We start from the raw sequence: 26,027 nt of genomic DNA, 5'->3' as shown, positions 1-26,027 counted from the left end.
GACGTCACGTGCACATCGTCTGCTACTTCCGGTTTATTACCGACCAAAAGTTGCGACCTTTCAGCAAAAATATGGCAATACCACGAAATGATCAAGTATGACACATAGAATGGACCTGCTATCCCCGTTTAAATAAGAAAATCTAATTTCAGTAGGCTTTCAAGACATTTTTTGCAGTATTACCGTGTTACGGTATGATCAGAGCGGGTCAGCGATGAGGTCAGAGCAGACATTGAGCAATCCTGTCTGCGCTCTTCTCTGTCATGACGAGCAGAGGAGTGTGTCCTTAATTGAAATCAGCTTGTTTTCCCTTCCTGACAGCCCATTCATCATGGCCAGAGAAAGCAGTTAGGCACACAGTCGAAGGCCTGTCTGCAAACCGCTACCTGTATTCACTTGACTGATTTAATGAAGTGGAAAGTGCTTTTGTTGGGAGTCAAAATGTTTGGATTGGACCAGGAATGTAAAAGATTTGATAAGTTACTCCACTTTTTTTTTTTTTTTGTCCCTGGTGCTTTCTTACAATATGTCAGAGACGTGTGAAGTCATAATTTGTTCAAATCTTTTTTGTGATGAAATTCACACTGGAATGTTTTCTTCCCCAGTGGAGAAAGATAAAGATTTTTCTCACCAACGAAGACACTACAAGGAATTCCGTTTTGATCTGACCCAGATTCCTGACGGGGAGGCAGTGACTGCAGCGGAGTTTCGAATCTATAAGGACCGCAGCCATGCCCGCTTTGACAACATCACACTGAAGGTGACTATTCATCAGGTCATCAAGGAGTTCCTCAACAAGTAAGTACCATCACCAAACAACGTCATCCTACAAACCCCCAAACCAGTAAAATTGTCACATGTAAATCGTAAATAAAAACAAAATACAATGATATGCAAATCCTTTTCAACCAATATTCAATTGGATAGACTGCAAAGACTAGGTACTTAATGTTCAAACTGAAAAACTTGATTTTTTTGGCAAATATTAGCTCATTTGGAATTTGATGCCTGCATCTTGTTTTTAAAAAAGCTGGCACAAGTGGCAAAAAGACTGAGAAAGTTGAGGAATGCTCATCAAACACTTATTTGGAACATCCCACAGGTGATCAGGCTAATTGGGAACAGGTGGGTGCCATGATTGGGTATAAAAAAAGCTTCCATAAAATGCTCAGTCATTCACAAACGAGGATGGGGCGAGGGTCACCACTTTGAACAAATGCGTGAGCAAATTGTGGAACATTTTAAGAACAACAGTTCTCAACAAGCTATTGCAAGGAAATTTAGGGATTTTCTCTTTTAAGGTCTGCAATATCATCAAAAGATTCAGAGAATCTGGAGAAATCATTGCACTTAACATTGAATACCCGTGACTTTCGATCCCTCAGGCGGTACTGCATTAAAAACCGACATCACTGTGTAAAGGATATCACCCCATGGGCTCAGGGACACTTCAGAAAACCACTATCAGTAACTACAGTTTGTCACTACATCAATAAGTGCAAGTTAAAACTCTACCATGCAAAGCGAAAGCCATTTATCAACAACACCCAGAAACGTTGGCGGTATCACTGGGCCCGAGCTCATCTAAGATGGACTAATGTAACGTGTTAAAGTGTTCCGTGGTCCGACGAGTCCACATTTCAAATTTTTGGGGGAAATTGTGGACGTCGTGTCTTCTGGAACAAAGAGGAAAAGGACCATCCGATTTGTTTTAGGCTGAAAATTCAAAAGCCAGCATCTGTGATGGTATGGAAGTGTCCTAGTTCCCAAGGCATGGGTAACTTACACATCTGTGAAGGTACCGTCAATGCGGAAAGGTACATACACGTTTTGGAGCAACATGTGATGCCATCCAAGTAACGTTATCATGGACGCCCCTGCTTATTTCAGCAAGACAATGCCAAGGCACGTGTTGTAACAGCATGGCTTCATAGTAAAAGAGTGCAGGTACTTTCCTGGCCTGCCTGTAGTCCATACCTGTCTCTCAATGAAAATGTGTGGCGCATTATCAAGCCTAAAATACGACAACAGAGTTGAACAACTTAAGCTGTACATCAAGCAAAAATGGGAAAGAATTCCACCTGAAAAGCTTCAAAAAGTGGTTTCCTCAGTTCACAAACGTTTACTGAGTGTTGTTAAAAGGAAAGGCCATGTAACACAGTGGTAAAAATGCTCCTGTGCCAACTTTTTTGCAATGTGTTGCTGCCATTAAGTTCTAAGTTCATGATAATTTGCAAAACATTAAACAGTAAATATCTTGTCTTTGCAGTCTATTCAATTGAATATATGTTGAAAACGATTTGCAAATAATTGTAGTCTGTTTTTATTGAGGAATTACACAACGTGCCAACTTCACTGGTTTTGTGTTTATAATATTGCTGGAATTTCAAGAGTTTATATGCTTTAATTTTTATCAGTTAAAAAGGCAACAGTAGCAGCTTTTGTCTTCCAAGTGCTTAAACACTCCATCTCTGTTCTCCTTCATTCACACCATGTCGGCCATTACAAATATAGTTCTCGATAAAGAGAAGCCCATTAGCGAGTTGGCCACTTATGAAGCCTGGAGGGTCCATCAGTTATCACTCGTCTTGTGTTTCTTGCCTGGTTGGCCGAGTCCCAGACAAAACCACAAGGGGCCTATATATTAAACGGCGCGGGGGCTTCTTTAGTGCTCCTGTGGTCAATGTTATATACACTTTACTAGCCTGACTCCACAAGATTCCGGAAGCTTCAACTGTGACATAGCTGAATGCACATGGGCCTGCTCAAAAGTGGGCTTTTCTGCAAGAAATATGTGTGGGTGATCGAAGGGCGAGATATGATCCTCAAGGGCTTTGAATAACCCAGAGTCAATAAACTGCACCGTCTTAAAGGGGAAAGGTTTATGTTGGCTTATTTGTTTTCACAGGGTATAAGCTGTTTCAGGTACTGTTGCTGAAACTAAAGTCCTGTAAACTGAGGGTTCCCAACCTTTATGGCTACGTGGACCATTTAGTGCCATTGGGGGCGGGGCTGGGCGGTTGCCACATCCTATGTGCTAAATCAGACTTGGGCAAATTAAGGCCCGGGGGCCACATGCGGCCCGTTAAGCTTTTCAATCTGGCCCGCCAGACGTTCCCCCAATTTTTTTTTTAGATCTTTAAGATGGAAACTGTAGCTGCCATTATGATGTGCAGTGATGTTTTCTAATGACCGTAAGTCTTGAACTATACAAAGCATTTCAATGGTTGGGATCTGCGCTTATGGATTATATACCAGTTACTATGGTAATCTAATTAGTCACTTTGACAGGTTTCCAGCCGTCATCGTGTGGGTTGCAGTGACAATCGATACAGGACGCATCGTAGCAGGTTTGACTCTGGTTTATTGTTACAATAAACATAGTTTTTTGCTAGTCGGTCGCACCAATTTCTAGCGCGCCGTTTCTTCCTGCTAGTCGCGGCGCACCTTTCGGTGGCCGGTGGCTGCGTCGTCCGCGGGGGCTCATCTCTCTCTGGGTCTCTCTCGTCGCGTTCGTGGTCTTCCTTCTCGGGTGGTTCCTCTCCTATTTCTGCCCCGATTGTTCCTCCTCCTCCCCTTTTATGCTGCAGAAGAGGATGTAGGGACTGAGAGCAGGTGTGTGAACTACGCACCTGACTCTGATGGCTGCAGAGTCACTCCAGGCGTGCTTCGCCTCTCTACTCCGCTGCATGCTCCGCCTCCTGGCCACCATCTTGGGCAGGACCACCGTTTGTCCGAGCCTGCTGTCGGCTCGTTGGCTCCGTCTCTCCACAGTTACTATGGTAATCTATGTCACAGCAGCTCAGACGAGGCACCAAGCAGTGTGGGTGGAAAGCGTTTCCACAGACGCGGAAGGAGCTTTTCACAACAAAATGATATGTCAGATGTATCAGATTGTAGGTGGGTGTATTTTGTACCCTTTGTTCATATTTCACTGCTTGTTGAATTTTTGTGGCGTTTCATTTGATTGTAAAACAGGGGTCTCAGACACCAATTGCGGCCCGCGAGACGTTATTTTGCGGCCCCCACCTTAATATGAAAGTTTAATGTTAGTGCGACCTGCAAGTTTTATATGAATGGAGCTTGACAGCGTTGTGTTATTTGGGTCCAAAATGGCTCTTTCAACGTTCTGGGTTGGCTTCCCCTGCCTTAGTGGAAAAGTGGCAAATAAGTGAAAGCGACAGAGACGTTGACATGGAGACGAGGGATTTCTTACGTGCCTGGCTGCAGTCACACCGCGACACCTATCCGTCAGTGATAACAGACCCCGATAACCTGGACCAATTCATGTTTTTTTTAATTGTTTAATTTGCATTGCATCACACAATGAACACTACATATATTTCTATGTGACGCCGGATAACACTTCCGGGGCCATCACTTTTTTGCGCTTGCTATTGTTCCTTTTTGTATCACTCTCCGTCGTTTGACTCATTAGTTCCTGTTCAGTCTGTCACCATGGTTACATATAAGTTCCACCTGCTACTCTTGGTTTTACTAATCATCATCCTATATAAGCCAGCCTTTTCTGTTCACTCATTGTCAGACTCTATTTAGCTCTCATGCAACGGTTGAAGACTTGCTTTCATTGTTCATACTCGCTAGCTCTCGCGCTGCGGTTTTGTTTTTTGCTAGCTTTCATGCTAATTTTTTTTTTCCCCCTTTTTATGCTTTCGTGCCAGGTTTAGTTTTTCTATTCATATTCCTAAGTTCCATGCTAGCGCCATTTGTTTGCCTTTCTGTTAGCACCAGTGTTTTTGTTCTTAGCCTGTTTTGAGTTAAATAAATATTTATTCTTTACCTCAAGCTGTGTTCTTGCCCGACGCATCTCTGGAGGAACAAATCCGGCCGGCATTGTTATGCCGCACAAACTTCACAGCTATCCCAGTACTTTCCCGGCTATTATCCGCCGACCGCCGTGTTGCTGTAGGGAGGAAAAGCGGAAAGACACACATTGTGGTTATAACATTATTCTCCGTGCGTCGGAGAAATACAAATATATTCCACAACCCCAAACATGTCTTTTTCAAAGCTTGCAGTGAAGAGAAAGGTTAGTGATGAGCAAAGACATATCCAGGAAAAGTGGGGTATGCAATATTCCTTTGTTGAGCACAGGGGCACCCCGATGTGTCTTATTTGCACAGAAAAAGTTGCGGAATACAATTTGAAACATCATTATATAACTAGACATGCTGAGGAGTATGCAACATTTTTTTTTAGGGAATCTTTACTTGCGGCCCAGCCTCACCCAGACTCTGCATCCAGTGGCCCCCGGATAAATTGAGCTTGAGGCCCCTGTTGTAAAACATGTTAATCGGAAGGGGGTGTGTCATTCATATTTTGTCAATATTCAGTGTTTTATCGTTCATAGAACAATTTTAAATTCCATTACCCTTTTTAAGAGGGTCTGTCATAACGTTAACATTCAATCAGACATTAATGTGAAGTCTTGTATTAATTTCCCTAAAAATAGATATACAAGCCCCCAGACACATTTTTTTCTCTAAATGTGGCCCCCGAGTCAAAATAATTGCCCAGGCCTGTGCTAAATTGTCCGAAGATATGGGAGGATGCAAAAATTGAAAAAACAAGGTAAATAGTGAATAATAGAGGTACAGTGTATAGAAGTGTCGCTATAAAAATATGTGATTTATAATTATGTCACGGAAATTCGATAAAGGCTTTACTGTCGTCATTATAATTAAAGCAGCTATAATAACTGAGTTGCAGTGACTACTGTACCTCCCTGTGTATGATGTATGGCTAAAAAAGATAACATTAGTTTAGCAAACCTTCATTGTATTTCTAAGTTAATATCCATTTAAAGGAAGCCTGTAATAAACGACTTTTGCTCCCCGACTGGGTTTGTGCAGACTAGAAAAAAATCATTTTTTGGAAGGATAAAATTACGAATTTCATATCGCATATGGTTCAGAAGGTGTTATCAACATTTTAACGTTTTAATCGTGATGCATTAGAGAATCAATCATTTTCTTACCTCTAATTGTGACCCTTTGTGCTGCGCTTAGCTCAGCCCAGTAAGCTTCCTTGTTCAATCACTGGCACCCAACCTAGATTATTAACTCCCTAAAGATTTGTTTACATCGCAGAGACAACGTTAATATGTTTTATGATACGTGATTATATGCATGAGTGTATGTATGTATGTATATGTACATGTGAATGTACAGTATGTATGTATGTTTGTTTATACAGCGAATTTGCACGTGGATGTATGTACCGTGTGTATGTATGAATGTGTTTATGTGCGTGTGTATGTACCTGTATGTATGTACGTATGTTTGTTTGCATGTACAATATATTGGTCTATCCGTTTATGCAGGAGCAAAAATAAAGCCCCAGGCCCCCCAACTACAAATTTTAGAGTGGCCTTTTATTTTACTAAGGCACACCTGTGCAATCAATCATCATGCTGTTTATTCAGCATCTTAATATGCCACACCTGTGAGGTGGGATGAATTATCTTGGCGAAGAAGAAGTGCTCACTAACAGAGATTTAGACAGATTTGTGAACAATATTTGAGAGGATAACCCAATCAAGATATATATATATATATATATATATATATATATATATATATATATATATATATATATATATATATATATATATATATATATATACACACACACATGTATATACGTGTATATGTATATGGTATATGATATATGTATGTGTGTGTGTGTGTGTATATATATATATATATATATATATATATATATATATATGTATGTGTGTGTGTGGGAAAAAATCACAAGAGTACTTCATCTCAACAGAACTGTTTCATGAGGGTTTCCCTCAATCGTCAAATCTCCTGATGATTGAGGGAACCCCTCGTGAAACAGTTCTGTAGAGCTGAAGCAGTCTTGTGATTTTTCCCACACTTACATAAACTGCGCTCTACCACGGTATCGAGCACAATTCTCTGGATAATCTAATTAAGATATATATATATATATATATGTATGTATGTATATATATATATATACACATGTATGTATATATGTGTTTGGGTTTAAATGTGAATATGTGTGTATATTAGGGCTGTCAGGTGATTGATTTATAAAATCTGATTAATCACACTCGATCCGTGCTCAATCATGATTAATTACAGGTTATTTTTTGCTTGCATGAATACAATGTTCTCAAGAGAATACCTTATTATTTGGGTACAAATACAATTTTGTATCCAGAATGTCACACGGGAACGTTTTTAAAATGTTTTACTTAACTGCAAGTCCATGATTTGCTCAAAACTTGGTGACAGTAAGTACAGTAAGAATTCATGCCCATTTTGTGTTTCTTGTCTTCAGTTCATTTATTCTTAATTTTCCTGAAGGAACTCTCCTGAAGGAATCAATAAAGTACTATCTATCTGTACTATCTATTACTTCATTCAATAAAAACAAAAAAAAAATCAACATAATATTAAAGTAAATTATGAATGACAAGGAGCAGAAATAAGTTAAAAACTGCTCCCTATTTTTTTTTTTACAAATGCAACAATTAACTTTCAATGTTGGCGACTATATTTCATATTTTCGTTTTACAAAAATTAAACCATCCATCCATCCATTTTCTACCACTTGCCCCCTTTCGAGGTCACGTGGGGTGCTGGAGCCTTTCTCAATAATGAAGAAAACATTTTACTCAGTCATATGGTTTTTTTTTTACATTTTTCTTAATACAGAAATAGATTTACATTATTTTTTCACTGTCAAGTTTGTCCCATAAACGAACACCTCTGATTGAAATACTTATTTCCTTAAGACTGTTCTAAATCTAGATTGATGAAAGATCTCGGTTCATTTCAGATTATGATTACTTTTTATTCTTACAAATCTGTTTTGAATATTGTTTGAAAGAATTGTTGCATGTGTTTTGTACGTTATTTTAGGATATTATACTCTACCGGTTCATGCAATTTTAATACATTTAATGGTTGAAATATTGTGTTTGTGGGTTCCAGTAATGATTCTCATGGCTCTTTTCTGCAAAAGGAAGATTGGATTTAATTATGTTTAGAGGCATTACCCCCACACCTTTAATACAGTATATTGGATATGGAACAATCAGTGAAATATACAGTGAGTTAAGTGTAAGTATTTCCTGCTTGACTTAACAGAATACAAAATCTTTATGATGGAGCAGTTTTCCAACTTTGAAAACTACTGTGAGAAAAAGAGGGGTGAGATATTTGTAGTTTGTTCATATGACTGGCAACATTTCAATAGCGCTTTATTTATGATGGAGATATCCTCTCAGTGAGGTTATTGTCTTTATGACATATTGTGTAATTTATCATTGTATAAAAGCATCACACACATTCATAGCTCATTAATGTGGAATAATGACACGCTACTTATAGTTTAAGCCACATACCGCTCTTCTCCTACAGAAGGGTGCAAACTGTACGTGTAAAATCCAAATTGAATGACGACGTGTGCTTGACCTCGGACTAATTGCACTTAGTGACAAAACAAACACTCTCATAAAAACTGCTCTTGTTGCAACCATAGACAGCAGAACACTTCAATTTTAACTTTCATACGCTTATTTTAATTGTCTGCTGCACAGACAAGATGCCTGCTCGATGCGTGTTGGCGACTGCAGCGAAACTGTCAGAGTCAAAACGTGTGGTGTCACGATTCACCTTTTTCTTTTACACGCCGCACCAACCTGAGAACATGAAAATAATCGGCTCTGTTGGTCACTTACATAATAAAAACACTGGACAAAGTGGTCCTTTGACAGTTCAATACGGAACGTCTACTTACATTTCTAAATACGAGACGATTCCGTATCTCAAGGGACGTTTGGCAAACCTATTTAAGTAGTCACGTCAAGACGTTGCTGGATTTACAAGCATAGGAGCATGTTTGGCAGCGCATAGTTACTGGGTACTTGCAAGCAGACAAGGTGTGTAGACAGAAAAGGGAGAATGGACAGGTTTTGGCTTAAAACTAAAGATACAATAAAGGTGAAGATATAACACTATAATGCCCTCAGGAAAACGTGCTTTAAGACATGGCTAACTAGCTAGCTAGCGGCTAAAGTCCATCCATGCACAGCAGATATAGACATTTGCATCCTTAATTTTTCATGGAAATATTAGTAGCAGCACACTACAAACAGTAACTACAGTGGGGCAAAAAAGTATTTAGTCAGCCACCGATTGTGCAAGTTCTCCCACTTAAAATGATGACAGAGGTCTGTAATTTTCATCATAGGTACACTTCAACTGTGAGAGACAGAGCGTGAAAAAAAATCCAGGAATTCACATTGTAGGAATTTTAAAGAATTTATTTGTAAATTAGGGTGGAAAATAAGTATTTGGTCAAACATTCAAAGTTCTCACTGATGGAAGGAGGTTTTGGCTTAAAATCTCACAAAACATGTCCCCATTCATTCTTTCCTTAACACGGATCAATTGTCCTGTCCCCTTAGCAGAAAAACAGCCCCAAAGCATGATTTTTCCATCCCCATGCTTCACAGTAGGTGTGGTGTTCTTGGGATGCAACTCAGTATTCTTCTTCCTCCAAACACGACGAGTTGAGTTTATACCAAAAAGTTCTATTTTGGTTTCATCTGACCACATGACATTCTCCCAATCCTTTGATGTATCATCCATGTATCCATTTTGGTATAAACTCAACTCAAAACATCATGCTTTGGGGCTGTTTTTCTGCTGAGGGGACAGGACGAATGGGGCCATGTATCGTGAGATTTTGAGCCGAAACCTCCTTCCATCAGTGAGAGATTTGAATGGTTGACCAAATACTTATTTTCCACCATAATTTACAAATAAATTATTTAAAATTCCTACAATGCGAATTCCTGGATGTTTTCCCCCCATTCTATCTCTCACAGTTGAAGTGTACCTATGATGAAAATTACAGACCTCTGTCATCATTTTAAGTGGGAGAACTTGCACAATCGGTGGCTGACTAAATACTTTTTCGCCCCACTGTATATTCACTACTGTATAAACCCCATTTCCATTTGAGTTTGGAAATTGTGTTAGATGTAAATATAAACAGAATACAATGATTTGCAAATCCTTTTCAACCCATATTCAGTTGAATATGCTACAAAGACAACATTCAAACTGATAAACATATTTTTGTGTGCAAATAATCATTAACTTTAGAATTTGATGCCAGCAACATGTGACACAGAAGTTGGGAAAGGTGGCAACAAATACTGATAAAGTTAAGGAACACTCATCCAACACTTATTTGGAACATCCCACAGGTGTGCAGGCTAATTGGGAACAGGTGGTTGCCGTGATTGGGTATAAAAACAGCTTCCCCAAAAAATGCTCAGTCTTTTACAAGAAAGGATGGGGCGAGGTACACCCCTTTGTCCACAACTGCACGAGCAAATAGTCAAACAGTTTAAGAACAACATTTCTCAAAGTGCAATTACTGTTACGATACGTTACTCGGATCTTTACATGTTTTTTATTTTTCCATCCGTGTTTACATTCTCCATTCTGACCCGTTTACTTCCTGTTTTGTTCGTTTCCATGGTCACTTATTATTTCCACCTGCTAGTCTCGGTGCTCGCACACCTGTTCTTGTAATCACCACCCTTTATAAGCCAGCCTCTTCTGTTTATTCTTTCTGGGACTCTAGTTTGCTCTCATGCAACTATACGTCTGTTTTGATCGTTTGCTTTCATGAAATTCCTACTATTTTCGTGAGCTCTCACGCTACGCACCTCGTTATTAGCTCACATGCTAAATGTTTTATTTACTCCTTTTTGTGTGCCAACGTGCCAGTTTAATTTCCTATTTTGTATCTCCTAGTTCTCATACTAGCGTCTTTGCTTTGCCTTTTTTTAGCTCGTGTTTTTGTCATTGCTCTCCTTCTGTTATTTAGAATAAATTGGTTATATCTTACCTTTGTTGTGTTTTGACGCATTCTCGAGGGAATCGAACCCGGCACCACAATGCCGAACAGGCGTAACAGTAGAGTCCCAGCAAGAATAAACAGAAGAGGCTGGCTTATAAAAGGTGGTGATTACAAGAACGGGTGTGCGAGAACCGAGACTAGCAGGTGGAAATAATAAGAGACCATGGAAACAAACAAAACAGGAAGTAAACGGGTCAGAATGGAGGATGAAAACACGGATGGAAAAATAAACAACAACATGTGAAGATCCGAGTAACGGATCGTAACAAATACAAGAAATTTAGGGATTTCAACATCTACGGTCCATGATATCATCAAAAGGTTATAGTATATTTACATCTAACACAATTTCCCAAGGGCTTCACGGTGGCAGAGGGGTTAGTGCGTCTGCCTCACAATACAAAGGTCCTGCAGTCCTGGGTTCAAATCCACGCTCGGGATCTTTCTGTGTGGAGTTTGCATGTTCTCCCCGTGAATGCGTGGGTTTCCTCCGGGTACTCCAGCTTCCTCCCACTTCCAAAGACATGCACCTGGGGAGTGGTTGATTGGCAACACTAAATTGGCCCTAGTGTTTGAATGTGAGTGTGAATGTTGTCTGTCTATCTGTGTTGGCCCTGCGATGAGGGCTGCGATGAGGTGATGACTTGTCCAGGGTGTACCCCGCCTTCCACCCGATTGTAGCTGAGACAGGCGCTAGCGCCCCCCGCGACCCCAAAAGGGAATAAGCGGTAGAAAATGGATGGATGGATGGACAATTTCCCAACACATATGGAAACGGGATTTGTACATTTGATCTACAACAAATAGCTGGTATAAACTTCCCGAAGGTGTCAGACTTTCCCCAACTCTGACTACTTTTAAAACTAAACTGAAAACTTTTACGTTCACCTTAGCTTTCAGCTAAATCTTTTAACTTTTAACGTCCGCACTGTTTTTATTTGTATTGTCTGCATTTCAATTTTGCTTTTATTTTTATTTCATTTCACTTTGTTGTCTATGAAGTACTTTGAGTCTGCCTTGTGTATGAAAAGTGCTCTACGAATAAAAATGTCAGAGTTGCCACTAACAGTTTGTTAGTGTTTTAGTTTCTCCTCTGTGTGTTTAGTATTTCCTGTCCTTAGTTCCTGTCTAGTGCTCTTATTTTGTTTCAGCTTCCTGTTTGTCTCCCTGTGTCCTGTTTTCACTCAGCTGCGGCTGTTTGGTCACACCTGATATCAATCGGCCAGCTCCTATTTTACCTGCTTTGTTCCTCCAGTCAGTGCTGGATCATTGTATTGTCGGTGCCTCATGTCACTCTTGTCGTGCTACCTGTGGTTTTGTTACAGCTATTACCTGTCGTGCTACATCTTGTCCTGGTCGTTGTAGCGGTAAGCTGTTTTTGTTAGCCATAGCTATTTCCAGTGTTTCTGTTTGTGATCCTCTAGCTTCCATGCTAAAGTTAATTCTTGTTTCTTGTTAGCTTCTATGCTAAAGGCCTTTTGTTTGTTATCCGCCCACGTGCGCGCTTTTGGTTTGAACCCTTTGTTTGGTTTTGTCTTAGTATTTATATTAAAATCATGTTTGCTCACTCCATCGCTGCATCTTGGGGTTTGACAACAAATAACTTTGACAAAAAATGCCTTGCCTTGCCTACATTTGATCTTAAATTCCTCATAAACTTCTGTTTTATAATTTTTGTAAGAATCATATGAATATCTCCTGACCTTTTGGGCTCATTAGTAAAATCCTGCTCCTTTCCAATCCGTCACAATGCAAACCACAAAGGCAGACCAGGCGCTGCTTCCAACGTTCTGCTACTTGAAAGGCAAATTGAGAAGCCGTTTTTTTTTTTAATGAACGATCCCTTATGTTACGCTCATGTTGAAATACACAACTTCTAAAAACAATAGTAATCACAAACCCTTAAGGATGCTGTGCCCGTCTAAAAGCATTTATCTTGAGCTTTGCAATCGATCACAGTTTGAGAAAGACGATGCATGGCAAAGCTTGGAAACCAAAAAAGATCAAACATGTTTGGGTTTTTTAGGTTTGAAGGTATTTTCAAAGGAGAACGTTTTAAAAGGATTGCAGCAAAAGACGGAGCTTGAGACGCAAACGAGCACTTTTCTTTTGGCAAGGAGGACTTCAACATCCATTAGAGATAAGTCTGTTACCTTATTTATTATGTGGTCTATTCCAACTGGTGGATACATTCTGAATTCAGAAAAAACCTTCAAAGAGCCACGTGGGTTCTTTCGTGTGTGTGTGTAGCCATTAAGGCTTTGCAGTGCTGTGGTGCACAGAAAGTTTTTATTTGCTTTGGAGTCTAGGCTGACCCAGGAGTTTGGTCTTTTGTTGTTAATGCAACAAATAAACGTCTACATTAATTTCACTGGCTGTGCTCCGTAAACCATGACGAGTTCACCTGTTAGCCAACCTAACTGAAATATGTTGCATGTGTCAAGTTTACCAGTCATTTCATTGTTTTATGAATGTGCTCTCACTTTTTAGAGATGCAGAGACCTTCTTGCTGGACTCTAAAAGGGTCAAAGCGACTGATGGAGGTTGGCTGGTGTTCGACTTAACAGCAACCAGTAACCACTGGGTGATGAACCCGCAGCAGAACCTGGGCCTCCAGCTCTCTGTGGAGACTTTAGATGGTATGTGAAGCAAACCTTTTGTCCTCATAAAAACAACTAGGCTGCCATGCAAAGGCCGGACCATTACATTTTGGTGCAGGTTAGAATAAAAATGTGAATAAAGTGAGTTTATCCGCGCTGTCCCCCCACCCTCAAAAGTTGGTAAAGTCCTATACAGGCCATGTCTACACAAATATGATTTTTTTTTTTTTGTTCAAAAACACAGTTTCAGCCTTTTAGTGTGGACGGGTAAAATAAAGCATTTTGATTCGACCTAACATATAGAACATGCTAGTTAACCAAACAATGTGTCACTCCTAATCGATAAATCCGATAATCTTCCTCGATGTCGCTTCTAAACAACTCTGCCAACTCCAAAGGTATGCTCCGCTTCCTCTTGTCGTTTTCTGCTCCATATTTCACTACGTCCCAGCTTGTAATCTGCAGTACAGGATTTCCTTTTCGGTGCCATTTTTGTTCAGTCCTTCTCAGTTTTTATAAGTTACCGCCAACGTTTAAATGATCCATTTTACTAGCTACGGCAGTAGCATATAGCAGTTAGCATCCCATGACCCACAATGCACTTCTGCCATGACCCTCCCCCGCCGAATTCTTATCAGTTGACGTGTGTGTGACGATTGCTGACAGTTTCTTCGTCTCTTCCGCGAATCAGATAAATAATATTTAATATTTTACGGTAATGTGTTAATAATTTCACACAAAAGTCGCTCCAGAGTATATGTCGCACCCCCGGCCAAACTATGAAAAAAACTGCAACTAGTAATCCGAAAAATACGGTATATATTTTTTTTATACATTTAGAACACTTCCTCGTGATCTACATCAGTGATTTTTAACCGCTGTGCCATGGCACACAAGTGTAACGTGAGATATTGTCTGGTGTGCCATGGGAAATTATGCAATTTTACCTAACTAGGTTAAAACTATTTTTTGCAAATCAGTTATTATAATCCGCAAATGTGCCAATTTTTCAGTGTTTGTGCTGTCTGGAGATCGACAGAGTAACCGTGTAATACTCTTCCATAACAGCAGGTGGCAGCAGGTAGCTAATTACTTTGTAGATGTCGGTAACATGGTTTGTCGTGATCACAATATGCAGACGACAGCAGGAGGCAGTGTGCAGGTAAAAATGTATCTAATGCTTAAACCAAAACTAAACAAAAGGCAAGTGCCGCTGAGAAAAGGCATTGAAGCTTAGGGAAGGCTAAGCAAAACAAAGCTAAAACTGTACTGGCTGCAATGTAGACAAAAACAGAATGCTGGAAGACAGCAAAGTGAATTGTTTATAAAGACTTACAGTGTGTGGAGCAGCAGACGACGTCCACAAAGTACATCTGTAAATGACATGACAATCAACAACAAAATAGGAGCACAAGACAAGAACGAAAACACTGCACACAGGAAAACACCAAAAAACTCCAAATAAGTCACGGCGTGCTGTGACAGGTCATGACAGTACACCTACTTTTAGACAAGACTAATAGTGATGCATGGTTGGTTATGGTTTAAATTCACATCCAACAATTGCGAGAATAACTTTTTGTCAATATCAGCTGCTAAGTTTCATTTTTTTTATGTTTTTTGCTGGTGGTGGGCCTCGGGATTTTTTCAATGAAATTAATGTGCCTTGGCTCAGAAAAGGTTGAACACTGGTCTACATAACATGTAATGGTGATTCTTTGGTCAAAATGTTGCATAGATTGTTTTAGAGACCATCTTCAAACTGCTTTCTGATGTGCTAAATTTTTGTCGGTCTTCTTTACGGGGCTTCACCTCAACTGTGACGCTTAGCTGGCATTGTGGTTATGCGGGTGCGTTCTCTCTATAATGCAGGCGGACTGGACACAGCGTGAAGGTAAGCTAGAAAGAACTGAAAGCGCTAGCATGTGAGCTCAGAAAAGGTTGAACAACACTGGTCTACATAACATGTAATGTGGTTCTCTGGTCAAAATGTTGCATAGATTGTTTTAGAGACCATCTTCAAACCGCTTTCTGATGCGCTAAATTTTTGGCGGGCTTCTTTACGGGGCTCCACGTCAACTGTGACGCTTAGCTGGCATTGTGGTTACGCGGGTGCGTTCTCTCTCTAATGCAGGCGTACTGGACACAGTGTGAAGGTAAGCTAGAAAGAACTGAAAGCGCTAGCATGTGAGCTAGGGACACAAACGAAGGACAGCGGGGAAGCTAACAAAAACAAAAAAGACTTTTACCACAATAGGAATCAGCGACGTCACCTGTTGCATCGATCAGCAAACTAGACTGCGAGGATGAGTAATGGAAAAGGCAGGCTTGTATACGGACAAAAATTAGGAGGCAGATGCGCGTCAAACACAAGGCAGGTGACACAAATGCGTAGTCATAACAACAGAACAAAACAGGAAGTGCCACCAGGAACTATGGAAGACAAACGCTAACAAGATGTGATATAAAACAGAACCAAAACCAGAATATGACATGATCCAAGCAGCCGTCATCTTTGTTGTACCGGTAGTTTTTAGCGCTTCCATAGTGAGTCTACTGACAGATATAAGTTAGAACTGTACACTACTTTGTAGTAGAGCTGGCAACAGCGGAGGATGAATACCCCATAAGAAAAAGATTTTAAAAAAGGAGCTTTTTGACTATGGCAGACATCTGAAAAAGTTCAGGACTTATGCAGATATCAAATACATAATAGCTGGAAGCTATAGGTAGGAAAAGTTAGTTGTGTATAATATTGCAAAACATCAGTGTCTTCTAGTACGTCCGATTTTGAGTTCCTCAGACTCACACAATACAAACCCCGTTTCCATAAGAGTTGGGAAATTGTTTGATGTAAATATAAATGGAATACAATGATTTGAAAATCATTTTCAACCCAATTTCAGTTGACTATGCTACAAAGACAACATATTTGATGTTCAAACTGATAAACATTTTTTTTTTTTGCGAATAATCATTAACTTTAGAATTTGATGCCGGCAACACATGACAAAGAAGTTGAGAAAGGTGGCAATAAATACTAATAAAGTTGATAAATTCTCATCAAACACTTATTTGGAACATCCCACAGGTGTGCAGGCTAATTGGGAACAAGTGGGTGCCATGATTGGGTATAAAAGCAGCTTCCATGAAATGCTAAGTAATTCACAAACAAGGATGGGGCGAGGGTCACCACTTTTGTAAGCAAATAACCATCCGGATTGTTATAGGCGCGAAGTTCAAAAGCCAGCATCTGTGATGGTATGGGGGTGTATTAGTGCCCAAGGCATGGGTAACTTACACATCTGTGAAGGCACCATTAATGCTGAATGGTCCATACATAAAACAAGAATGGGAAAAAATTCCACTTTCAAAGCTTCAACAATTAGTTTCCTCAGTTCCCAAATGTTTGAGTGTTGTTAAAAGTAAAGGTGATGTAACACAGTGGTGAACATGCCCTTTCCCATCTACTTTGGCACGTATTGCAGCCATGAAATTCTGAGTTAATTATTATTTGCTAAAAAGAATAAAGTTCACGAGTTTGAACATCAACTATCTTGTCTTTGTAATGGATTCATTTGAATATGGGTTGAAAAGGATTTGCAAATCATTTAATTCCGTTTATATTTACATCTAACACAACTTCCCAACTCATATGGAAACGGGGTTTGTAATATACATATGTTGAAGCACAAAACGCCTGACTATAGTAGCTGTAATGCACTGACAATCCATCAGGCGGTGCAACTTCGTAGTTTATCAAAGGCGTACTAAAACATTTTGACAGATTTTTGAGCACCGCGTGTAATGTTCCGTACTCTCTATGAAAAATCAAAATTTTGGGCTTGCTTGCCAACTTGTACTTGCTCGCCTCGTTTATTGAACAGGGGGCATCAACCTGCAGCCTACACTGTCATTACATCATAAACCAAATAACATTGCTTTGAGGTCAGTACGCCCAACCAGAATTAATCCTTACATAGGGCACACAGAGTAATAAGGTGCACTTAGAAAATGTAATTATTTTATGTGTGCCTTTATAGTCTTAAAAATATGGTATGTCAGGATGTAACAGGTGTGGATGGAGTGAGTGGACAAGAGTGTGTGTTTGGTCCAAATACACAAGTTAACTATCGGTTTGACATCTCTGCTGAGGCAGGGCAGCAGGGTGGACAAAAGCATGTGTGAATAGTAGTTTTCAGAGAATGTGCTGGACTTTAGAGTGTTCGGGCTTTACTCCAGGGCTGGTATTTATTCTCCATTTTGTAGAATTGTTCATCTTCAATATTTTATTCAGACAGCCTTCATAATTAAATGATCAGGGAGTACTCTCCCCTTTAAAAAGGGAGGGTCCGAACAGACATTACCTCATGTTTAGACCATAGAGCAAATTTTATCAAATGAATATCACGGAGGGGTAGTTGTTTTTGTAACATTTATTTATATAGTTAATTTTAACCAAAACAAAAGGGATTGCACTGAGTATGAACCAAATGTTGGTATCCGAAAATCACATTTTTTATCAATAAATCTAAATCAACAACATAAAAAGGTTGTTCATCATATTTGTATATCTTGTATATCAGTAAGTTTTCATTTTTATTTTAGTTTTTTTCAATCACAGGATTTTGTGTTGCATTTATATGGCTGGCAACATTCAAATTGTACTTTAACAAGGAAGCAAATATCCACTCAAACGATGCTGTACTTGTCTTTTTGCTATTTCGTGGTAATCGGTCATTAGGTAGAGGCATATTGTCTGAATTGAATAATTATACAAATACTGAGGTTGGGAAATATTGTTTGACACTCTGATGAGCTACTCAAAATCCTCTGGCGAGCTACGGGTGGCTCACAAGCTACTGGTTGGCAACCCCTGTTGTAGACCTTATTTAACAACAGAAGAGTAAATTATTGACTTACAATTGTACAAGTAGGGGTGTAACGGTACGTGTATTCGTATTGAACAGTTTCGGTACGGGGGTTTCGGTCCGGTTCAGAGGCGTATCTAACGAGTTTCCACACGGACATATTAAGTAGCGTACCGTACGTTGTGTAAACAATGCACACCGAGGCACAACACACGGCATGCTAGCAGCGACCGGGCTACGATAAACTGACCATACCTCCTCTTTTCAGCGGATATATCCTCTTTTGCAGGGCTGTCTGGGTGGAGTTTCTTAAATGCCTCAAATGTCCTGCATTTTAAGTTAGGGTTGTGTGTATTTTCAATGTACGTTCAGGGTTAAGAAGGGGTTGAAAACAAAACAAATTGTGCATGCAGCAACATTGGTGAGGGAGGGGCAGAGACAGAGAGAGCGAGAGAGTTATGATAAACACGCATGCATCGCCAGGCTCTGCTTTTTACCCATAGATTTATCAGATTTTATTTTTGTTATCTACAGCAGGGGTGCCCACAGCTATTGTTTAAAAGGCCCACGGCACATTCTACAAATACTATTAAAATAAACAAATAACAAAAGTGAAATAATAAAGGTTAAATGTCATTTAGCAAAAGTTGCAATGTTGAGTAAAAAAACAAAGATGTTTTTTTTTCTTTCAAACTGTTATTGCTCAAAACATAATATTGAATCAAAATCAATGTTATTATGAATTATTGACCGATCCAAGGTTCCGATTACTTCACATCAAATATTCCACCAAGAAAAATATTTTAGTGGAAGATTTTGCAAATTTGGTAAATAACCCAAAAATTTATATTTTGTTGTTTTTTTACTGTACTGAAAATGAACCGAACCGTGACCTCTAAACCGAGGTATGTGCAGGATACAACAGTACCGAACCAACATTTTTGTGTACCGTTACACCCTTACAAGTGTTGGTTTATATTCGTGCAGACGCTTGAGCATGCCATTTATTAAGTACAAGGACAGATGATTAAAAAAAAAAAAAAAAAATCAATGTAGGTCCTCAACCGATGATTTTAATATACATTTATAACACTTCTTAGTGGTTTAGATCAGTGGTTCCCAACCTTTTTGTACCCGCGGACCGGTCAACGCTTAATAATTAGTCCCGCGGCCCGGGGTCCTTTTTTTTTTTTATTATGAAAAAGGGAGGTTTTTGTCATGAAAAGGGAGGTTTTTGTGATTGGTGCACTAATTGTAAGCGTATATTGTGTTTTTTATGTTGATTTAATAATTTTTACAAAAATGAATAAATTATTCTGCGGTCCGGTGGTTGGGGACCACTGGTTTAGATAATGTATTGGATATATTTTGGTTCAGTTTGTGTAAAATTTCCTCCTGTCACTTTTATAACACATTTTAAAAGTCTATCTGCAAGAAGTTTGTTTCTGGAAGAGTTCCCAGATTGCAAATTAAACCACGCTACATCATGAAAATGTACACTGTTTAAATATATCTTGTAGTCATCCCTGATATTTTTCAATGTCAAATTTTATATATATTTACCTGGTCACAACATTAGGTGCATCTGCACACTCGCAGATTGATTTAGACTCCCCCCAAAAAAGCTCATTTTAACATTTATGTCACTGCATGTCACACTTTGGTGTTATTATGCAAAATTAATGAAAATAATATTTATATATACACAATATAGACTATCCTAGCTTTTTTTGTGTTTCTTCATAACCTAAAGCAAAGCCCTCTGGCAGAGAGTTTTACTTAAAAGGGACCTATTTTGCAAAACCAACTCACCTATTTGTACCTGTTTTTGTATATTTGTGATCTGCATAGGTCCCGGAAATGTTAAATCAAACCATGGAAGCATGGCGGAGATTAGGGATGTAATGGTATCAAAATTGACCGGTATGATATTATCACGGTATTAAGGCCATGGTACGATGTTATTGTGGTATATGTTAAAAAAATATAATAAAAAAAAAAAAAAAAGACTCATAAATATTCCGGTGTGTAAAATGAAGTGGCAGGAATTTTTAGGACGAACACACCAAAAATTAACCAAAAAAAACAATGATCAACTGTTGTAATCATATTTATTACAACAAACATGTTATTTTAAGTGCAAATAATTTTGCAGGAACGTCCACCGTTTCAAGCAAATATTAAAACAAATTTATAGCGTAAAACAATAATGTTCAGCTTTGTGTCTTTCAACTTTTACTCTCTGAGAAGCAGTTTCCTCTACAGTATACATCAGTTTGGAAAATGCAGTTTCTCAGGAAAGTTAACTAACAATTTAACTTTTAATTGATGGCTTCAACTGACTGTTTCCAAATATATTTTCTGGGTGACAGTATATAAAGTGGCATGCACATGCATCCCCCAACTTGTCCATGTTGAACCCTTGCCTTCCACCCGAGTGCAGCTGGATAGGCTCTAGTCTCCCCGCGACATAGAGAGAGACAAGCGGTAGAAAACGGAAGGATGGATTGAGGATTTATCTAGTAGCTTTTCGGTTTCCTCCTATTTCCGCGGTGTCGTTTTTTGTTATTGATTTTCCTCTGAGTGGTGCAACGCTCGAGACGGAAATGGCGCGCTTAGAGATGCAGAACGCAGACTTTCTAACCTCCGCCAAAAATGTTATGTTTTCGCAAGGGTTTATTTGTGTGTTTTCTAGCAACATTACTCAAACAGTTATAGACGGATATTTTCAGGAAATGTGAAAAAAAATAAAAATTCTTATCTATTATGAGTATGAACACTTAATTCCCTACTGATGGTGTTGCACGCCTCCAACCTTGCCTGCAACGCTCTGCGCAGAGGATTCTAAGAGACATAGTTTATTTTCGCTAATGTGCCAGAAAAAAACACAAGTTTTCGTTTGATACCATCACACGTCACTGCAGTATTGTGAAGACTTTGAAACCACAATACGGCAGTATCTACAATTTATTACATCTCTAGCGAAGATATCAAAATAATCCTGCCGTCCTTCAAACTTCCAAGTGAGCAGTTTGGAATTTGCCCAATTTGGGACGTTTTTCCCAATTGTGACTGACATCAGCAGGTTCTTCCATATATGGTTTGGTTTAGCCGAAGAGCTTTGTGCGAATCCGCAATTGTAGTTTGACGTTGTAGACAATAAACTCTTTTTTCCTCTATCCTCTTGTTGTGGGGCAGACTGGCTCGTACATGCACATGCATCCTCCGCTGTTGCTATTTCTAATACAAAGTAACATATGGTTAAAACTTAAATTTGCCATAGTCTCCATATGGAAGCACTAAAACCAAGGTGGCGGGTAGGAGAGGCAGTCAAAGTGGACGCAAAAAATAAGCCCGCTTCCTGAAGAGACTTTCAGAAAGAGACTTGAAGATTTGAAGATCTTTAAAATATATGCAATGCAAAATTTTGACCAAAAAAACACAGTTAAATGTTTTGTAGAACACAAGGAAGCACCGTATTTTTTCCGGACTATAAGTCGCAGTTTTTTTTCATAGTTTGGCCAGGGGTACGACTTATACTCAGGAGCGACTTATGTGTGAAATTATTAACACATTACCGTAAAATATCAAATATTATTTGACTCATTCACGTAAGAGACTAGACGTATAAGATTTCATGGGATTTAGCGATTAGGAGTTACAGATTGTTTGGTAAACGTATAGTATGTTCTATGTGTTATAGTTATTTGAATGACTCTTACATAATATGTTACGTTAACATACCAGGCACCTTCTCCGTTCTTTCTTTATGCCTCATAAAACGTACACTTATTCAGCCTGTTGTTCACTACTCTTTATTTATCTTAAATTGGCTTTCGAATGTCTATTCTTGGTGTTGGGTTTTTTCAAATAAATTTCCCCTCAAAAATGCGACTTATACTCCAGTGTGACTTATGTTTTTTTTCCTTCTTTATTATGCATTTTCGGCAGGTGCGACTTATACTCCGGAGCGACTTATACTCCGAAAAATACAGTATTTTAAATGTACAAAAACCATAATATAATGCCTTTAACGTCAAAATACAGTAAATACATCCACCTTGCTGTGACATCACAACGTAGCGAGACTGCAAAACCCCACGGACACAGGTATTCAAAACTGCATGCAAGTTCACGCCAAAATGCACAGGTGCAAATGATTTTGTTCAAAGTATTTTTTTGTGTAAGAGAAGTTTCTTACTTTGAACCTAATGATTTAACACTTTGGAATTGTTTAACACAGGGGTCCCGAACACGAGACGTTATTTTCCGGCCAGCACCTTAATATGAACAAATACCCAGAATCCAATGCAGCCCTAACTTTTCCGGGCTACTATAGGGGGCAGGGTTAGAGAGGGGGGTCAGGGGTGTATATTGGAGCCCGGAAGAGTTAGGGCTGCATGGGATTCTCCCATGTTCTCCCAAAATGTGTTTGTCAATCTTGTTTGGTGTGGGTTCACAGTGTGGGGCATATTTGTAACAGTGATAAAGTTGTTTATAAGGCCACCCTTAGTGTGACCTGTATGGCTGTTGATCAAGTATGTCTTGCAGTCACTTCCAAGGGTCTGCAGAAGCTTCATACAATTTGTGACTGGCCTGGCACACTTTGTGTATGGTGGATAAGCGGACGAGTCGACAGGTTGTAGAGGACGCTAGAGGCAGTGCCATCACGGCACGCCCTTAATAACATTGTCCGGGTGACAACTGGGAGAATGATTGCCCTGGGAGATTGTTGGGAGGGGCACTGATATTCAGGTGTTTCCCGGAAAGATCGCGAGAGTTGGCAAGTATGTTGCTAGGGCGGGAAAGCCAGTCAAAGAAGGTGAATTCATTAAAAAGTGCATGTTAGATTTCTGCATCCAGTGGCCCCCAGGTAAATTGAGTTTGAGACCCCTGGTTTAACATGAGTATCCAACATTGTAACACCTTGTATAAGTCAGAAAAAAGGAATTCATCATAGGTCCTCTTTTAAGAAAATTATATATCCGTCACTATATTGATGAACCGAGGTGTTATAATGTGACCAACTTGAATAAAATGTTCTTGATAGCATGTGAACATGTTTTCTTGTGGGAAAGTACTGTTTTGAAACTACACAGGCCCATTTATAGCAGTATAGATTTACTATCCACTGAAAATGACTCAACAGAAAGTCAGTGTCATCACATCCTTTTAGTGCACCTAATATAGTTGCAAGTGAGTGCAAAAACTGTCTAAATATAGTGAGAGAGAAAAGACAGCAACGTGTGGTGTTCTTAGGCCACTAGAGCCTCTTATTGTCCTCTATATTTAATCATAATTGTTATGTTTTAAAGGGCGCAGTATCAACATGAAATCTGCCGGAATTGTGGGACGCAATGGGCCTCAGTCCCAGCAGCCTTTCCTGGTTGCTTTCTTCAAGGCCAGCGGGGTGTTGCTTCGCTCGGTCAGAGCCGCTGGTGGGAAAAGGAAGAACCACAACCGCAATAAATCCACGCACCAGCAGGAATCGTCTCGGGCAGCCAATAGTGGAGGTACAGTCATACTTCTGATTCTTTTCTATTGGCAAAAGCAGCTACAACAAGAGACTTGTTATATTAATGTATTTATTTATTGTACTATTTTAAAGGGCTGTGAATCTTTGGGTGTCCCACGATTCAATTCAATATCGATTCTTGAGGTCACGATTCTATTCAAAATGTTTTTTTTTTCAATTCAACACGATTCTCGATTCAAAAACTATATATTTTTTTCCTGGTTTAAAAGTATTCTCTATTCATTCAATACATAGGATTTCAGCAGGATCTACCTGTCTGCTGAGATGCAAGCAGAGTAGTAGATTTTTATAGTTGTAAAGGACAATGTTTTATCAACTGATTGCAATAATGTAAATTTGTTTTAACTATTAAACAAACCAAAAATATGACTTATTTTATCTTTGTGAAAATATTGGACAGTGTTGTCAAGCTTATGAGATACGATGCAAGTGTAAGCCACTGTGACACTATTGTTGTTTTTTTTTTATAAATGTCTAATGATAATGTCAATGAGGGATTTTTAATCACTGCTATGCTGAAATTATAACTAATATTTATACCTTTGTTGATGATATTCATTTTTGTTTCACTACTTTTGGTTTGTTCTGTGTCTTGTTTGTCTCCTCTCAATTGCTCTGTTTATTGCAGTTCTGAGTGTTGCTGGGTCAGGTTTGGTTTTGGGATTGGATTGCATTGTTATGGTATTGCTGTGTATTTTTTTGTTGGATTGATTAAATAAATAAATAAATACATTTAAAAAAAAAAATAGATTTAGAAAAAAAAAAGAGATTCGATTCTGAATCGCAAAACGTGAGAATCGCGATTGAAATTCGAATCGATTTTTTTCCACACCCCTACTATTTTACATTATCCGTAAAACGATACCGGGAATCAGCGAGCCGCATGCGGCTCTTTAGTGCCGCCCTCGTGGCTCCCTGGAGCATTTATAAGAAAGGCTTGGTTTTAGTATGTTTTTTGTCTGAGGACAACCATTACACAAACCTTCCCAATTGTTAGAAAGCCTACAGTTTAATATGTTTGTGTGTATGCTTCACTGATGAGAGTATTTGGTGAACATAGTTTTGTCCTACTAATTTCTGCGGTTGTTGAACTCACCATAGTGTGGATTGTGAGCAACAGTTTGTTTACATGTAAAATCTTCCACTCCTTCCTTGTCTCATTTTGTCCACCAAAAGTTTTATGCTGTGCATGAATGCACAAAGTTGAGCTTTGTTGATGTTATTGACATGTATGGAGTGCTAATCAGGCATATTTAGTCAGTGCATGACTGCAAGCTAATTGATGCTAACATACTAAGCACGGTGGAACAGAGGTTAGTGCGTCTGCCTCACAATACAAAGGTCCTGAGTTCGATCCTGCGCACGGGATTTTTCTGTGTGGCGTTTGCATGTTCTCCCCGTGACTGCGTGGGTTACCTGCGAGTACCGCGGCTTCCTCCCACTTCCAAAGAGATGCACCTGGAGATAGGTTAATTGGCAACACTAAATTGGCCCGAGTGTGAAAGTTGTGTGTCTATCTGTGTTGGCCCTGCGATGAGGTGGAGACTTGTCCAGGGTGATCCCTGCCTACCGCCCGAATACAACTGAGAAAGGACAGATTGAAAAAAAATAAATAAAAATAAACACATTTTTTGTTTTTTACTTGTGACATCCCGCGGGCTAGATTTTGGATTCAGATTTTGGCCGGATCCTGCCCACAGTCCATAGTTTAAGGACCACTGCTGTACAGTCTTCACTTTGTTACAGTGGCCTGTTTTCTGGCTGCCCTCAGTCTCCTCTTGAATAAATTGTGTTTGTTTACAAACAGGGCAGCACGGTGGTAGAGGGGTTAGTGCGTCTGCCTCACAATACAAAGGTCCTGAGTAATCCTGGGCTCGTGATCTTTCTGTGTGGAGTTTGCATGTTCTCCCCGTGACTGCGTGGGTTCCCTCCGGGTACTCCGGCTTCCTCCCACTTCCAAAGACATGCACCTGGGGATAGGTTGATTGGCAACACTAAATTGGCCCTAGTGTGTGAATGTGAGTGTGAAAGTAGTCTGTCTATCTGTGTTGGCCCTGTGATAAGGTGCCGACTTGTCCAGGG

At 39.4% G+C, this 26,027-nt stretch overlaps 1 protein-coding gene and 1 long non-coding RNA gene across 2 annotated transcripts in view; one reads left to right on the top strand and one right to left on the bottom strand.

Annotated features, from left to right (window-relative positions):
- bmp5 (bone morphogenetic protein 5) overlaps positions 1–26,027 on the top strand; it is a 51,923-nt gene that overhangs the window by 22,159 nt on the left and 3,737 nt on the right. The window contains exons 2-4 of the mRNA XM_061910343.1: positions 606–798; positions 13,429–13,577; positions 23,725–23,922. Of these exons, the coding sequence (XP_061766327.1) occupies positions 606–798; positions 13,429–13,577; positions 23,725–23,922 (540 nt within the window). The remainder of the gene's footprint in view (positions 1–605; positions 799–13,428; positions 13,578–23,724; positions 23,923–26,027) is intronic.
- The window catches only part of LOC133559043 (uncharacterized), a 42,570-nt gene continuing 19,896 nt past the window's right edge, over positions 3,354–26,027 (bottom strand). Inside the window, exons 3-5 of the long non-coding RNA XR_009808078.1 lie at positions 14,875–14,911; positions 4,802–4,924; positions 3,354–3,584 (exon numbers count right to left, since the gene is read on the bottom strand). This is a non-coding gene — a long non-coding RNA (uncharacterized LOC133559043). The remainder of the gene's footprint in view (positions 3,585–4,801; positions 4,925–14,874; positions 14,912–26,027) is intronic.

Source organism: Nerophis ophidion, linkage group LG09 (genome assembly GCF_033978795.1).
Source record: "Nerophis ophidion isolate RoL-2023_Sa linkage group LG09, RoL_Noph_v1.0, whole genome shotgun sequence".
Taxonomy (NCBI): Eukaryota; Metazoa; Chordata; class Actinopteri; order Syngnathiformes; family Syngnathidae; genus Nerophis; species Nerophis ophidion.
This window is presented reverse-complemented; position numbering and strand designations above follow the sequence as displayed.